The 16,986-nt window shown below is 37.9% G+C and overlaps 2 protein-coding genes across 6 annotated transcripts in view; one reads left to right on the top strand and one right to left on the bottom strand.

Moving 5' to 3' along the window:
- cracr2aa (calcium release activated channel regulator 2Aa) overlaps positions 1-5,601 on the top strand; it is a 198,086-nt gene extending 192,485 nt beyond the window's left edge. The window contains exon 19 of the mRNA XM_039760762.1: positions 1,869-5,601. Within this exon, the coding sequence (XP_039616696.1) occupies positions 1,869-1,962 (94 nt within the window). The 3' untranslated portion in view covers positions 1,963-5,601. The remainder of the gene's footprint in view (positions 1-1,868) is intronic.
- Positions 5,602-10,034: 4,433 nt separating this feature from the next.
- prmt8b (protein arginine methyltransferase 8b) overlaps positions 10,035-16,986 on the bottom strand; it is a 228,080-nt gene continuing 221,128 nt past the window's right edge. For all 5 annotated transcript variants that reach the window (XM_039760764.1, XM_039760763.1, XM_039760765.1 and 2 more), the window contains one exon: positions 10,035-11,322. In XM_039760764.1, coding sequence (XP_039616698.1) covers positions 11,239-11,322 — 84 coding nt within the window. In that variant the 3' untranslated portion in view covers positions 10,035-11,238. The remainder of the gene's footprint in view (positions 11,323-16,986) is intronic.

Genomic DNA, 16,986 nt, shown 5'->3' on the forward strand with positions numbered 1-16,986 from the left:
ATGTAAATGGAAACAAGTTAGATGGAGGATTGCTGGCTACTTTGTCATTTATATCATATTGCTAAACAGGATCCACTAAAACATTGGATGTAACTGTTGTGATTTGGACTGGCATTTAAACAATTTTCACTGTGGATAAATTTAAAAAAAGTTTTTTTTCTTTCTCAGTTTTGAGTTTATGAGTTACCAGGACAGACATCATTGTTGCTCATGAAGACTTGGTAATAATTTCAAGGGGAGTAACAGGAATCCTTTCATCCAAGATTTTGGGGTCTTCAGCATGAACCCATCAAAGGCAAATGCCTTCAGATTAATGTGCTCTTTTGAGGTTGGTTGTACGGTGGCACACTATCATAACAAAGTACTTTTTCAAGTTTTGAAAACCATGGAGAGAGCTCTCCTTCAAGCTGGTGTATTTTCAAGTGGTGAAAGCTCACTTTCCAGTCACAAAGATTTGATTTTTTTTTGGTGATCACTTGCCTTCTTGTCAGAGAGCCTTTTCAAGGGTTGCATATCAACTTTTGAGTACAGAGAATTTCTGAGTTTTGATTTTTTTTTTGGAGAAAACTCATCCTCTGGTCATAGTGCTGTTTTGAGCAGTGAAAGCGTATCCTTTAACCACAGAGTATTTCCCAGTGTTTAACTTTTGTATCATTTCTTTCAATAGCTGTTTTTATATTTACAGCTTGTCACATAATTTTGGATTTTTCTGTCTTGAGGCAGTTTGCCTTGTTTTTTAGGTATTCTGGTATTGATCCTTGCTCTTTTGCTTCTGTCCTGGTTTTTTGGCTCCAGTTATTTGATAAGAATTTTCAGTGATGGCTCTTTGCAATTCTATCCTGATAATTACAGTTGAGCCCCTTGGTCTTGAAAAACATATCAGTATTATATATCTCGTGCGACCTTTTAGATTTTATTTCTATCTATTAAAAAAGAAATCTTTGGAGCTGTTTTGATAGAAAATACACATCTCCTGGTCAGCTTCAGTAAACATTGTGCCAGTGGGAAAGTCGGAGTGGTTGGTTAGTTTGATCTTGAAAAACAGCATCAATGTTCAGAAGAGCTCACCTTTTAGATTTCAATTTTATTACCTGTTATCAAGAAAGAGATCTTTCAGGTTATTTTGGCACACCTCTCCTTGTCAGCTTCATAAAACATTGTGCCAGTGAGAAACCCGGAGTGGTTGGTTTGAGAATAAAGGCGACCAGTCACTTTGGAAAAGAAGATGGGCCATGGGTGTCTGCAGTGCAGGTTTTTGGGCTGCTTCACATTTTTACAACTGGCATAACACAGCTTGGTCATTCTGGCATATATCATCCATCCATCCATCCATCCATTATCCAACCCACTATATCCTAACTACAGGGTCATGGGGGTCCGCTGGAGCCAGTTCCAGCCAACACAGGGGGCAAGGCAGGAAACAAACCCCGGGCAGGGTGCCAGCCTACTGCAGGGCACACACACACGCACATACTAGGGACAATTTAGAATCACCAATGCACCTAACCTGCATGTCTTTGGACTGTGGGAGGAAACAGGAGCACCGGAAGGAAACCCACACAGACACGGGGAGAACATGCAAACTCCATGCAGGGAGGACCCAGGAAGCGAACCCAAGTCTCCTTACTGTGAGGCAGCAGCGCTGCCACTGCACCACCGGCTTATATCAACCATGTTGAATATAAAGATGTGCTTGATGGTATGAAAACATTTATGTTTTCACTTGTGTGCCACCATTGTGTGAAATATTCCTCATACATAGTGTTAATGCATGAATATATTATATCTCTTATAGAAGGTGTCACAATTTACTTTGATTATTATGCATTTCCGATGTATTAGCATTATGGTAACTATTTTTTTTCCAGACTTTTAAAGGAACAAGAAGATAAGGAGAAAGAAAAGACGATCCAACTAGCAGATGAAAATGCAAAGAAAAAGTCATGTTGCAGCCGGCAGTGAAACTTTTTCAAGCAGCTCACACAGATATTTTACGTAAAAGAGCTCCAGATGTTTGTTGTTTCTCTTGGGCACAAAGTGATGTAAATGTGTGCCAAGTACGTCCTGTACAGTGCTTTCTTTGTTTATCACTGTTCACTACAAGAGTTTATGAATATGAACTCTGTCAATAATCACTTTGAACTATGTCAAAGCCAAGTCTTGTAAAGTAAAGCACTTAAAGTAAACTATTAATTCAAAAACACTGTTTTTTGACTAACTGTAATATAATGATTATGTGCAGAGGGAAAATGTATATATACTGTACATGTGTTCAGTGATATTAACAGAAGGTGAAGGCACTGACATTTTATTAATAGGTAACTTAATATAAAAGAGAAAAAAAGATATGTTTTAGCATTACTTTTTGGAAGCAACTGTGTGAATTTAGAGTTGTTTACATGTTCAAAGCATATATGATTTTATGAAGATTTTCTTATTTTCGACAATATTATTTGATACAGTTCAGTTCCAGTTAATGCGCTCCATATTTGTTTGGGTCCCAACTTTATGGTGTTTCTGGTTTAAAGCACCACCTCCAAAATAACTTAATGCATCGTACAGTAAATGCGGACTTCTGCTAACATTGCCTGAGTGTGTAACTTTGCAGTGAAGTTTTACATATTCATTAAACCTTAAGGAGGATATCTCATTTGGTGAGTTGTTTGAAGTTTACAACTCTAATATGAATAAAATTAATGTTTATGTAAAATATAAAAACAAAAAAAAAAAACACTGACAATTCAAATTGCAAATTAAGACTTTGCATTAATCCTCTAATTCAAGAAGTGAGAGTTTGTCTAGCTGTTTCAGACTCGCTTATCTACAGGAACAGCACATCTAATGGAGTGCAGAGGTGAGCACATCTTCTCATGCTTGTTTTACTTTTTTCTGCAGACTTGTTTTCCCCCCACAGTCCAAAGGCATGTTACTAGTTTAAATAACAGCACCGAATTGCCCTAATGTGTGCCGTAATGTCTCTTTGGCATCATTGTATACACATTATAACAGTTTATGTTTGTTTTTGTGGGTATGTATATTTTTATCATATTATCCTGGTCAACACCATTTTGTGTTTTTTTTTTTAATGGTCTTTGCCACTTTGTGACAATCCCTGCATAGCCACTGCCATATTGGTTATGGTTGCTATTCCCATGGCCGGTCAGTTGACACAAAGGGCACATGATGCTTTATGACATCATGACCCACTTATATATTACATTATATAAGATAGCAGTGTGCTACTGCAAAACGTTCTAGCCTTGAATCCCTTTCCATGTTTTCTGCATTCTTTTTTGGAGAAATGGAAGCTAGAAGGTGCTTTAGTGTCGAGGACTTTTTTTTGTTACTGGATTTGTGTTTTGGATTTTATCATTTGATTTTCCATCTGCCTCTTCTGGTATGCCTATCTTTTAGATTTTAGTTTGTTCCTGTCCGCATACTTGTCTAATCTCTTGGTTATTTACTTTTTAATTTTATTCCTGAAGACACTCACCTTTGTTACGTGTCCCAGTGATGGACTGCTGTCCCTCCCAGAGTCAGTTACTGATGTGCTTCCATTCCTGTGACTAAAGAGAGTTTAGAAAATGAAAGAAACTAAATAATGTCTTAGTGTTTATTAAGCAATGGTTGCGTCATTTATCATCCAGCCGCACAATTTCCAAAACCATTTCTCCCAAGATATCAAGGCCTATTGGCCATATGGCATGAACCAAATGTGAACTGTAAGCTGATCTGCTGAAGGGCCCATTCTCATGCCAACTTTCACTCACACAGTGCTAATTAGAGTCAACATACAACATATTATGTGCATTTATGAAAAGTGTGATGTACAAGGAGAAAGTCCATGTAAACTTGAGAAGAATGTGGAAAAACCATACAGATGGTGAAGAGGCAAAACCCTTAGTCTAAAAAGGGAAGCGACTTCACCCAACAGTTAGTATCTAATCATTTCTTATCTTCTACTACTGTCATACTATATCAGTTCATGCTGGGCCCATCCCAGAAAATGAATATTTTGTAGTTAAACTAGCACTGTGGTACCTGCAGTGCCTCTGAAAACAGATATGCTCTGTTTGCTGAAAATGTTTATTGAGCAACAACCAATTGAGAATACTTGTGCTAAACCCTAAACCTGTGTCCAACATAAGAACTCTCACTTTTCTCTGCTTCAGTATAATATTGCAGACCCAGCTGTCAAACACTGTAAATTCCAGCACATCTGAGGACTTGTCTTTGTTACATAATACATTTTAAAGTTGTGCAGTCAATAAGACTTTCTGCAGCTGGACTTCTTAGCAGGCTAAAGCCTTCGTGCAGTGCTTTCGAATGACAGGACTGCTGACATCTAAAATATTTTTAATGTGTCTCTTCATGTTATCCCAAAATTGACATTTGTGTTAAAGTCTTCTTCCTTCCATTTTGAAGCTGACATCATCGAGTCTCTGTGCATTTCAGAGGGGTGCTTGTAATACTAATTGAAGATTTCTAGAGCTTCTATATACGCTAAGGTTCTTTCTTTCTCATACTGCCTTATCTATCTATGTTTGTGTGTGTCTGTGTCCGTCTATGTATCTTCATGTGTGCTCATGTTTTCGAGTTTCCTGTTGATCACTCTTTGTGTTTCTTCTGTCAGTGTATTTTTTATTTTATGGCATATCAGAAAACTGCAGGAGTTCTTGCTATTAAAGGCACCACGTGCAATAAAGTACGTTTGGAAAGGGCTCTTGAAAACCCATCTCTGTACAACAGGCCAATGTCGAGTTGGATTCTAAAATGCTAATGAATCACACGGCCAAATGTTGATAAAGACTGCATGCCAAATGTTGATATCCTGGAGCAGGAGGAAATGGCATGTGAGCACCACTCTCCTGTCCACTCATTCTAGTGTGGGATGTTAAATTAAATGGGTTAGAACGTTATGTACAGTATGTTAGTATATTGTATCATATGCTGGTGAAGTATATACATTTTATTTAATAAAATAATAATGCTGCATCAGGATAAGTGGAATATGAATCTGCAATAAGAATGTTTAAGATAAAATGTTAGTTCCGATTGATAGAAGATCAGGACAAGACTAGCGATGCACTAAATTTCAGTTATAAGACACTATCATGCTTCTCTGTCTATAAAACTGTGTATTTTTTGTAAATATTGCCAAATGGAAACACTGCCTGATTAAACACAATACATTATATGTTATTATATTTGGGAAACTTTTTATGGACTTAAGATTTGCTTCTGTAGCAGAACACTTTGCTGTCGATTATTCTGAGTTACTCTTAGGTCTACAGCAGTAGAGTGTTGTACCGTGTTAGCCATAGATTGATACACGAGAAAGTGGGGTGAAATGACACTTTTTCATTTTTTTTCAGTTTCTTTGTTACACCTTGCCTGATGAAGGCGCCTGAGCTGCCTCGAAAGCTTGCGTTTGTAATCTATTTAGTTAGCCAATAAAAGGTGTCATTTCACCCCACTTTCTCGTGTATCTTAGGTCTACGGACATGTAAGTCAAACACAGTGTCGGTTTTTGAAAATAATTAAGTTGATTATGTGCAATCTGCAATTGCTTCACAAATTTTATACTATAATGTTTTATTTTTGTAAATAAAAAGCCCCAAATGATATGGTATTTTTTATTTTGTGCTATAAAGTGGGAATAAACAGATTTCTTTATTAAAATGAACTTCTTTGTATGTCTGTTTTTTTTTTTTTTTCCAATACTGTATATTTTCACTTGGGGTAAACATTCTGTTTTATCCCATTTTTTTTTGTTACTTTACATTTTTCTCACATTGAATATTTGGGAATAAACTTGATGTTATTAGTTATTCCTTTTGACACCATACAACTAAATGGAACTAACCTTAGCGGAACATACTTGTTTATCCAGAGCAATAACTTGGACTTTCAGCAGACATGAAAAGGATCTTTTTTTTTTTTTGTTTGGTATTTATTTGTCATAAGATGTGTGCTTTTTATATTATTTGTTTGTCATTGTTGGATGAACTTGCACAATTTACAGTTGCAGCTTTTACAATTTTATTATACAATGACAATAAAGGCTTCCTTCCTATTCACTTTGTTTAATTGGCCAGCTGAATATATCCATTTAGGTACATTCTGTTCATTTTTTGAGGAAGATCAATCATTTATTTGTGTGATAATGTGTGTGTGTTTTGACCCACCATTCTCCTTTCCATTCATAACAGTGTGGGATGTCAAATCAAGTGGGTTAGAGTGTTACGTACGGTATATTAGTATATTAGTATATCATACGCAGTTGTTCAACCTGCCTTGAACAATAAGGAGCTGGAGTTTGTTTCAGCAGCATTGGGCACAAAGCACTAACCGACGCTTGTCTGAGCTCTGCTTCAGGGGTTGCCACCTCCGGTCCTGCAGGACCACCATGGCTGCAGGTTTTCCTCTTTTAATGAGTGCCCATTTTGTGCTGCTAATTAACTTTTTGTGAATTCATTTTAACTGAATTGCTTTTTAAGATGTGTTCCCCTGAATTTCTTCATTGTTCCTCTGAATTGCTTTGTTTCTTTCCTTAAATGGCACCCAAACAGAAATGAAATGTGAAGTGAGTGAGCCAACAGAAGACCAACTAAGTCAGGGCCTCAAACTCCCACCAACTTCACTCCAACCAGTTACTTAATTAGGCGACGAGTCTTGTTGTTAATTAAACCAGTTTTTTAAATTTCGTGGCTTGTTGCTGCTCTTGAGGTGCAATAGCAGACATTTCAGAAATTGTGGATTTTTTTTTCTTTACTTTTCTAACAGCACAGTTAAAATGTTCTGAGGACCTGAGCAGATCAACATTCCTGAGACCTTCATCTTTCTTTATTTTCAGATATTAAATGATGATCACAGTTTGCTGCTAATGTTTTGGTTCATTTTGTATCTCATTATTGATTTTCTGCTCATTAAAGGAAAAAAACAATGAAGGGGTCTGAGTCCTTTAAGAGCAAGTCAATTAAAATGAATTCAAAGGAAGTTAATTAGCAGCAAAAACTCATTAAGAGAAGGGTTAGAATGAAAACCTGCAACCACAGTGGTCCTTCAGGACTAGAGCTGGCGACCCCTGTTAGTCCATCACAGGTTGCACTCACTCACACACATTCAGGCTGCAGCCCATTTTAGAGTTTCTTTATCAACCTGCACATCTCTTGGATGTGGAGGAAAGAAACATGAAAGCAGAGGAACACAGAATAGTTTTTGGCCTAAATAATAATAATAATTCTAATTTCAAACATTTTCCATGTAAATGGCATGAGTGTCTGTTTTTTTTTTTTTTTGTAGATTCTGTACTGTCAAGTTGATTTTTATGTAGAGCAACAGAATGTGAATCTCATCAGGGTATTCTCACTGCTTACTATTCATCTTTGACCAAATGCTGGCACCAGCTTCAAGAAAGAAAAACTCTAGGAGCTCAGCTTTACTTGACCTGCGTGTTTCCTCTAAATTGAACCTCCTCCCTTCAGTTTTGATCTGTCTGAGATTTGAGCAGTAGTTGCCTAAATATGGTGCAATTACGTAAAGGTAAACTGAAACTCGTTTTTTTTCTTTCCTGTAGCAAATGCTGAGTCGCACTTGTTCAGAATATGGTAGAAAGAAAAAGAATGAGGCAGCATTTTTGAGCAAGTAAAAGAAGTCAAGCAAAATGACACCTTTTATTGGCTAACTAGAAAGATTACAATACGCAAGCTTTCGAGGCAACTCGGGCCCCTTCTTCATTATATCAATTATATCTTGCCTGAAGATAATTATTATTTATATAGCGCTTTTCTTGCTACTCAAAGCGCTCAGCAATTGCAGGTTAAGGGCCTTGCTCAAGGGCCCAACAGAGCAGAGTCCCTTTTGGAATTTATGGGATTCGAACCGGCAACCTTCCGATTGCCAGTGCAGATCTAGCTAGCCTCAGAGTCGCTACTCCATTAAACACAAATGTAGAGGAAAAATGGCAGGAATGGACTCATCCGTCCATCCATCTTCCATGCCCGCTTTATCTTAAAGCAGCATGGCAGGGCAGCTGGAGCCTGCAAGCAAGCCCAGGGTGAACACACACATGTACAGTGATGTGAAAAAGTGCCATTCACAGCACACAAGGCATCTGATTGAGCAGATCTTTTTGTCTGTTTTGAATGGAGCTTCAGGTCAGGGTGAAATCAGTGTTTGCTTGCTTCAATGACACTAATAATGATGCCTAACTCATTTTTATTTTATTTTGTTTATTTTTTTTGGTCTGGTATGTGCTAAATATATGTCTCTGGGTCAAGGTGTTTTTTTGGAGTTACTATCTTTAGCAATTTAACAAAAGTGCTTGTCCCGTTTCAAGACATGGTGGAAAGAAAGCCATCTGTTGGCCCCGCTGCTTTGTTCTCGAAGGATGTTAGTAATTTTGTACAAAACTTTTAACGTCCCACTACTTATTATAAACGTCATCTTGGGCCCAACAGGAAAATTGAGTCAAAGTGAGTTTAGGGATACATTCCTTTATTTGTAATTCTGTACAGTGATCCCTCGCTATATCGCGCTTCGACTTTCGCGGCTTCACGCCATCGCGGATTTTAAATGTAAGCATATCTAAATATATATCACAGATTTTTCGCTGGTTCGTGGATTTCTGTGGACAATGGGTCTTTTAATTTATGGTACATGCTTCCTCAGTTTGTTTGCCCAGTTGATTTCATACAAGGGATGCTATTGGCGGATGGCTTAGAAGCTACCCAATCAGAGCATGTATTACGTATTAAATAAAACTCCTCAATGATATGCGATGTGCTTCCCGAGCGGTGCTTGATTGTTTGCTTTTCTCTCTCTCTCTCTCTCTCTGACGTTCTCTGCTCCTGACGGAGTGGGTGTGAGCAGAGGGGCTGTTTACACAGAGGCTGTTTGCTTAGAAGATACGGACGCTACTCTAAAAATGCTGAAAGACTACCTTCACATTGCTCCCTTCTGTTGCGGCTGCTTTATTGTGGTGCGCATACTTAAAAGCCCAACAGCACGTATTGATTTTTTGATTGTTTGCTTTTCTGTCACGCTCTCTCTCTCTCTCTCTCTGACATTCCCTGCTACTGATAACGCTCCTTTGAAGAGAAGATATGTTGGCATTCTTTTAATTGTGAGAAAGAACTGTCATCTCTGTCTTGTCATGGAGCACAGTTTAAACTTTTGACTAAAGGTGTTATTTCATGTCTAGAGGGCTCTAATAATGTTAACAGTGTGGGAGAGTTTATAAGGGCTTAAAATATATAAAATAACAATACAAACATATGGTTTCTACTTCATCTATCGCGGGGGGTTCTGGAACGCAACCCCGCGATCGAGGAAGGATTACTGTATTTCAGAGACTCACTTGTTAAATCTAAAAGTGTCTTATGATTTTGTGTAATTTGGAAAAAGACAATAATGTGACACTAAGATTAAAAATATTAGTGTTCATTAGAGTTGTGTTTGCTTTATTTGCAGTCAAGGATGCAAGGATAAAAATGCTTTTTCTTAATTATGTTATGCAGTACAATGTGCTGTAAGACATCCCACTCGTGATTCTTTATTTCTACCTAAAATTTCACATATAGAAATCAAATCTGGAGCTGGCTGAATAATTGTGCAAGACTGTTAAACTTGGGTGAAAAGAAAATGACTGCATATCAGAAGGGGTGCTTGGATCACTCCAGTGCTGTGTCACGTCCTGAGTGTTTCTATCCATAGTAGAATACAAGACAACACGGGTGGTGGTCTTCTTCTTTTTTTTTTTATTCTTTTTTTCTCTGCATTCTTAGGAAGATTAACATTATATCCTTTTTGTGTAATTTACACAGAAATTCAAATTGTGAAAACATAAATATGTTGGCCTTTTTCTTTTTACTTTAGTAGGCTTCAATATACTCAAAACGAAACAAGGAACAATTAAAATGTTTTAAAGGTATTATTGAATGGATTGTAAAATGTGTTTTTGCACCACTAAGGATATTGCCTCATTTTTTAGTTATTCAAAGTTTTAAAAAAACACAGTACTGTAGCATAGCTAAATTTATAAAAGCTTTTACATAATAATAATAATAATAAGTCACTCTTCTCAGTACAATACCAGTACATATTATAGCCCAACAAACGTGTATATCATTTAACAATAAACAGGTTAGCAATGCAATAATATCATCATCATCATCATCATCACAAAAATGATATGTAACAGTCAAGGTCAGACAATCAGAATTATAGATCAGAGTTATATCCTAACACACACCATCATTAAAGAAAAATTCACAAAGAATGTAGTCAAGTATCGTTTTAGCTTTTGTGCGTAAGCAGTCTCAACATGACTGGTTGTCTTCATCCAGACGCTGAACTGAAGCTGCCTTGATATTTATTATTAACTTCTTTAGAGCAGCACACTGAATGGTTAATTACCCTCCGATGAACAAAACGTCAAAAACCTTCAGTGAAGGTTAAAATCGAAAACAAACGTTGAAGAATATTGCATTTGGGAAAACCAAATAAATGAAATGAGCTTTTAAGGTAAGGTTTTCCACTTAGTCTCTTACACTTGTGTCACATTCCTCCCACAAATACCACTAAGAACCACTAAGTTTTTTTTTTTTAGTTTTTTTTTTAAGTCTGTAAATTTACAGGGCATGCAACATATGATTAAATTATTAATTAAACAATTTGAGAAACAAACATCATGTTAGCAAAAAAGGGCCACAGGGCCTTCTTCAAATGCTCTACATGTCCTCTTATATTTTATGTAACACCATAGTCAAGTCTCATAACAACATGTTGTCCCTTATAAATGAAATGCAAATTTCCCAGTGGCTGCTTGTCTACTTTTAACTTCTACCATCATAACAATAATGAATGGAAGCCTTTTGATAAAATAAAAAAAGCCTATGCAGATGTTTCAAATCATGCAGCATCTTTAAGAATAATCCAGGTTTTCTGTTAAAATTATAGTGAAGCAAAATAACAATTGAGATGGTCGACTACGTACTACATTCTTGGTCTCTTTTCCTACAATCGGAGAACTGCAAAGAGTCCGAAACTGGCAGATAAGTTGTAAGTTTTCTCATTATGCCTTTCGCTTTACGGGTCAGGCCTGGCGCCAGGTAATCTCCAGAAATGAACTCTTCTTCCTTTGTCACAAACCCCAGAAGTGCAATACTTGCTTTTATTTTGCCAGCTAATCAGAACACCAGGTTACATCTGCTGCAGACGCTTTTCTGTACGTGCCTAACGCATCTTATAATCATGGGCTATTGAGGCCTCGCAAAGTTGTCCTTTGAAATCCAGTTCAATAGTGAAATCCAAGTCACGCTGTGGAAGAAGCAAGAAGAATAAGGTGAAGTCAGGAGAAGGTAATGTGGAACCAAAGTGTACGTTCTTATTGGTTAATTTACAACACCATTTTCATAATCAACAGTTTGTGCCAATTCCAGTTTTAGAGATGTACAATTATATTTAGAGCAGATAAAATTCAAATCCATGATATCTGTAATAATGTTTGGATATGATAGAATTCAAATCACAGATGTTGGGAATCTCATTTGGACAAATAAAGACAGAGGTACTTTTCCCGTTGACGTCTATCGTTTTTCAATTACTGCTGTCCCTAATTAGAATTTTGAAATTCTATTTAGAGATATACCTGTAGTTCAATTTTCACTACTCAAAATCTGAATTTCAGATTTCTTAAAATTAGATTTTGACTAATGAAAATTATAGATGACTTAAGTTTGAATACGTATAAATATTTTTGATGTCTAAAACAATGTTTTAACTAGTCAAATATATTTAAAAGCTTTGTGAAATTTAGATTTTCACTAGCCAAAATATGATCACTGACATTTTAGAATAAAAGCTCCATAGAATTTAATCGCAAAGTTTCCTCACTTGTCTCAAAGTGCTGTACATTATCGATGTCCCTAATTTCTATTACTACTCTATGTTAATATATGGTATGGCAAATTTCGGTTCTGGTTAGTTAAAGTTTGGTTCATCAGAATGCTCCAATGACTACTTTATGAAGTATTAAAGCATACGGCATCCATTTTAAGACATCCTTCTCCCTATGATCAAACAACATCCTTCGTCTGCCAATAGTGGCACACCATGTTCCATACCATACCTCTGTGGAGCTTTCACTATATGATATCTATTATTACATTTTGACAAGTCCAAATAAGGATTACAGGAATCTCTGATATCTTCAAATTAAAGATACTCTAAAATGTAACTTTGGAAACCTAAAACGAATTAGGGGACAGCACTGTAGGACAATCGTTAGAGCTGCCATTTCTTAGACCCAGTATTCTGTATTTCAATGTGTGGCGTTTGCTGCTCTCTGTTTCTGCATGAGTTTTCTTTTGTGTTCTCCGGTTTTTCTTCCATGTCCTCAGAGATGTGTAGGTTAAGTTAAGTGATGTTTCTGAATTGTCCCCAGAGTCAAAATAGGTATAAGTATGTGCATAAGTGGGGTTTACCATGAACTGGTGCCCTATCTAGAGTTGCTTCCTGTTTTGTGTCCAGCGTTGCCAGGACGCATACAACCCTGAGTTACATTAAGTGAGTGTGAGAGAAAATAAATGAAAGAAAAATGAAATTGATGATATCTCAAATTATAATTTTAAAGGGTCAAATTGTAATTCCAGTGTCACACATAAGCCCATAGATCGCACCTCCAAGAATGACTCCCACCCAAGGTGAGGTAACGCAGTCATTTCCTCCTCCTTTCCTTTCATCTTCAGACCTGAGGAGGACATACGAGTGGACAACTTATGTCACTTCCAGGAGCAATATGGTAGTTCCGAACCTTCTGCACCAAAGGGTATTTAACAGATCATTAGACTCGAAGTCAGCAGTCATTCTTAAACCTGTGCCTGAAGATAATGGAGCTCCTTTTGACTGTGTGCCTGACACCTACCATCATTTTCTTTCTTTGCGTATCTTTTGAACTTTTTCTTCTTTTTTATCAAACAGGATACCAGGATGGTGCCCAACTTTTCATCTTGTCCTCCCCTTACTTTCTTTGAACAGGTGTCTCACTTGACAAGAGTATTTATGTCCCTAACTGAAAGTTCAAGTCAAGTAGAAAAGTCACTGTTGTATAATCACTCAGTATATTATGAATATCTGTAATTTGCATTTTGACTAATCAAAAATGGACAGCACGGCGGCACCATCGTAGCACTGTTGCCTCGCAGTAAGCAGATGAGGGTTCATGTCCTGGGTTCTCCCTGTGTGGAGTTTGGAGTTCTCCCCATGTCTGTGTTGGTTTCCTTCCACAGTCCAAATACATGCAGGTTAGGTGGATTGGCGATACTAAACTGTCCCAGGTGTGTGTTCGCCCTGCAATGGGCTGGCATCCTGTCCAGGGTCTGTTCCTGCATTGCGCCCTGTGCTAACTGGGATAGACTCTAGTACTCGATGACCCTGGTCTGGATTAAGCAGGATAGAAAATTGTATGATAAGCGTTTAAAAATATTTTGCCGATATCTCATATTTAAACTCCACAAACTATTCAGGCGTATGTGTTATATGTCTAGAATTTAATCAGAAAGTCATGGTGACAGGTCCCTGTTAAAACTGTTTGAAATAAACACACTTATATCAATTCTTTCTACTCTTGTAACGTTACCATTTGTAGGCTCTGACGTCGGTCTCTCACCGTATCTATAATGTTAACAATGTGCCTAGCAATGGATATTGTGATGTTTGTATTTTCTTGATTTAGAACTCATACATAATAAGTGAGTGTTAATTCATTTCAGGCCTATGCACTTTTTTTTTCAAGATTTCCACTTGATATTTACAAAATAGAAATTTGCTCAAAAGGGTATTCAGTTTAGCAATACAGACTTAATAAGAATATTAATAATATTTCAGTACTGTATTACAATGACATTTAATGTGGAAAAAGTGGGTGCTAGTCATTCAGGTTATAGGGGCCATATCTCCCATACTGGTTAGTTTATTTGTGTCTGGGCTGTTGTCACACTGAGAGCAAAAGTAATGGGGTTTACTTCCAGGAGAAAGTCACTAAGACCTAATAAATGACAATGTTTTTTTCTGGATTTTTATAGTCATTCATTTTCCAGGGTCACGGGGGTCTGCTAGAGCCAATCCCAGCCAGCACAGGGCGCAAGGCAGAAACAAAACCCTGGGCAGGGTGCCAGCCCACTGCAGGGCACACACACACACATACACCCACACACCAAGCACACACTAGGGACAATTTAGGACTGTCAATGCAACTAACCTGTGTTTAAATTATATTGTTTTCTTCTTTTTTGCCTCCTTATAAACAAATTACTCCCGACAGTATGTGAGCTGTATAAAACCAAATACATCCACCTATTGGCACACCATTTTAATGAAAGGAGCGCACTTGGCTGTCCATCCATCACAAATCAGGTTAAACACAAAAGCTGAACAACAAGTTGGAACAAATATGCAGTTATGTAAGGTCTTACATGGTAATGGATGGGTTGTATGAGGGCATCCAGGTCTTAATGAATGACCGACAGCCTTGTCTAACTCAATGAAAACATCGGAGTCTTACAAGAAACTTGTCACAAAGGACTAGAGGCAGCATTTTCCTCAGTTACGATTGGTAAGTGTTGACATGCTGTGCTTTTCTAACCCTTCCTTTTAACATTATGTATTTGCTCACAGCTATTCAGAATGTAGCATTTTTAAAAATGTATGAGACTCCTTCTTTTCAAATTTTAGGTGAGAAATTATTAAATATTTTATAAGAGACATTCAATATGTTTCCACATTGCCAGTTTGTATAGACAGAAATTAACATCTGTGTGTGTTTTATAACTATAAATAATAATTAATAATAATTGAATAAATAATAGAGATCACTAGTGCAATCAAATGATTGTTAAACACATGACTTAACATACAGCATTTGTCCACTTGGGGGTGCTGAAAAACAAGCATGTAATCAAAAATGACTTACCGAATAAAATCCTGGATCTAGCTACTACAAAATCACACAAGTCTGATTCCGACAGCAGAATATAATTCAGAAATCTACTTTTATCCTTACTGTGTGGCTCTCTGCATTCACTCCATAGAAAATAAACTTGGGGAAGGACAGGAAGCCTCCAGAACTAATAAGGACTGGAGAGAAGGAAGGTTGCTATATTGTGCATGCAAGAGACTAAATGGAAGAGGAGTAAGGCCAGGTGGATCAGAGGTGGATTCAAATTATTCTATAATGGTGTGGATGGGAGGAGAAATGGGGTAGGAGTTATTCTGAAGGAACTGTATGTCAAGAGTGTTCTGAAGGTGAAAAGAGTGTCAGACAGAGTAATGATTATGAAGCTGGAAATTGGAGGTGTGATGATGAATGTTGTTAGTGCATATGCACTGCAAGTTGGGTGTGCAATGGGTGAGAAAGAAGATTTTTGGAGTGAGTTGGATGAAGTGATGAACAGTGTACGCAAGGGACAGAAAGTGGTGATTGGAGCAGATTTCACTGAACATGTTTGTGAAGGGAACAGTGGAGACAAGGAGGTGATAGGTAGGTTTGGTGTCAAGGACAGAAATGAAGAAGGTCAGAGGAAAGTGGATTTTGCCAAAAGGATGGACATGGCTGTGGTGAATATGTATTTTAAGAAGAGGGAGGAAAATAGGGTTACGTACAAGAGTGGAGGAAGATGCACACAGATAGATTACATCCTATGCAGAAGAGTTGATCTGAAGGAGACTGAAGACAGCAAAGTGGTGGCAGGGGAAAGTGTAGTTAAGCAGCAAAGGATGGTGGTCTGTAGGATGATGTTGGAGATCAAAAAGAGGAAGAGAGTGAGGGCAGAGCCAAGGATCAAATGGTGAAAGTTGAAAAAGGGAGACTGCAAGGTTCAGTTTAGGGAGGAGGTGAGACAGGTAGTGGGTGGCAGTGAAGAGTTACCAGACAACTGGGAAACTACAGCAGATTTAGTAAGGGTGACAGGCTTGACATCTGGAAAGAGGAAGGAGGAAAAGGAAACCTGGTGATGGAATCAGGAAATGCAGGAGAGTATACAGAAGAAGAGGATGGCAAAGAAGAAGTGGGATAGTCAGAGAGATGCAGAAAGTAGACAAGAATAAAAGGAGATAAGGTGCAAGGTGAAGAGAGAGGTGGCAAAGCCTAAAGAAAAGGCGTATGATGAGTTGTATGAGAGGTTGGACACTAAGGAGGGAGAAAAGGACCTGTACCGATTGGCTAGACAGAGCGACTTAGCTGGGAAAGATGTGCAGCAGGTTAGGGTAATAAAAGGATAAAGATGGAAACGTACTCACAAGCGAGGAGAGTGTGTTGAGCAGATGGAAAGAGTACTTTAAGAGGCTGATGAATGAAGAGAACGAGAAAGAGAAGAGGTTAGATGATGTTGACATAGTAAATCAGGAAGCGAAACGGATTAGCAAGGAGGAAGTAAGGACAGCTATGGAGAGGATGAAAAATGGAAAGGCCGTTGGTCCAGATGACATACCTATGGAAGCATGGAGGTGTTTAGGAGTGGAGTTTTTAACCAGATTGTTTAATGGAATCTTGAAAAGTAAGAGGATGCCTGAGGAGTGGAGAAGAAGTGTACTAGTGCTGATATTTAAGAATAAGGGGGATGTGTAGGACTGCAGTAACTACAGGGGAATAAAATTGATGAGCCACAGCATGAAGTTATGGGAAAGAGTAGTGGAAGCTAGGTTAAGAAGTGAGGTGATGATTAGTGAGCAGCAGTATGGTTTCATACCAAGAAAGAGCATCACAGATGCAATGTTTGCTCTGAGGATGTTGCTGGAGAAGTTTAGAGAAGGCCAGAAGGAGTTGCATTGCGTCTTTGTGGACCTGGAGAAAGCATATGACAGAGTGCCTCGAGAGCAGCTGTGGAAGTCGGGAGTGGCAGAGAAGTACGTAAGAGTTGTACAGGGTATGTACAAGGGAAGTGTGACAGTGATGAGGTCTGCGGTAGGAGTGTCGGATGCATTCAA

The sequence above is a fragment of the Polypterus senegalus genome, chromosome 8, assembly GCF_016835505.1.
Source record: "Polypterus senegalus isolate Bchr_013 chromosome 8, ASM1683550v1, whole genome shotgun sequence".
NCBI lineage: Eukaryota > Metazoa > Chordata > Cladistia > Polypteriformes > Polypteridae > Polypterus > Polypterus senegalus.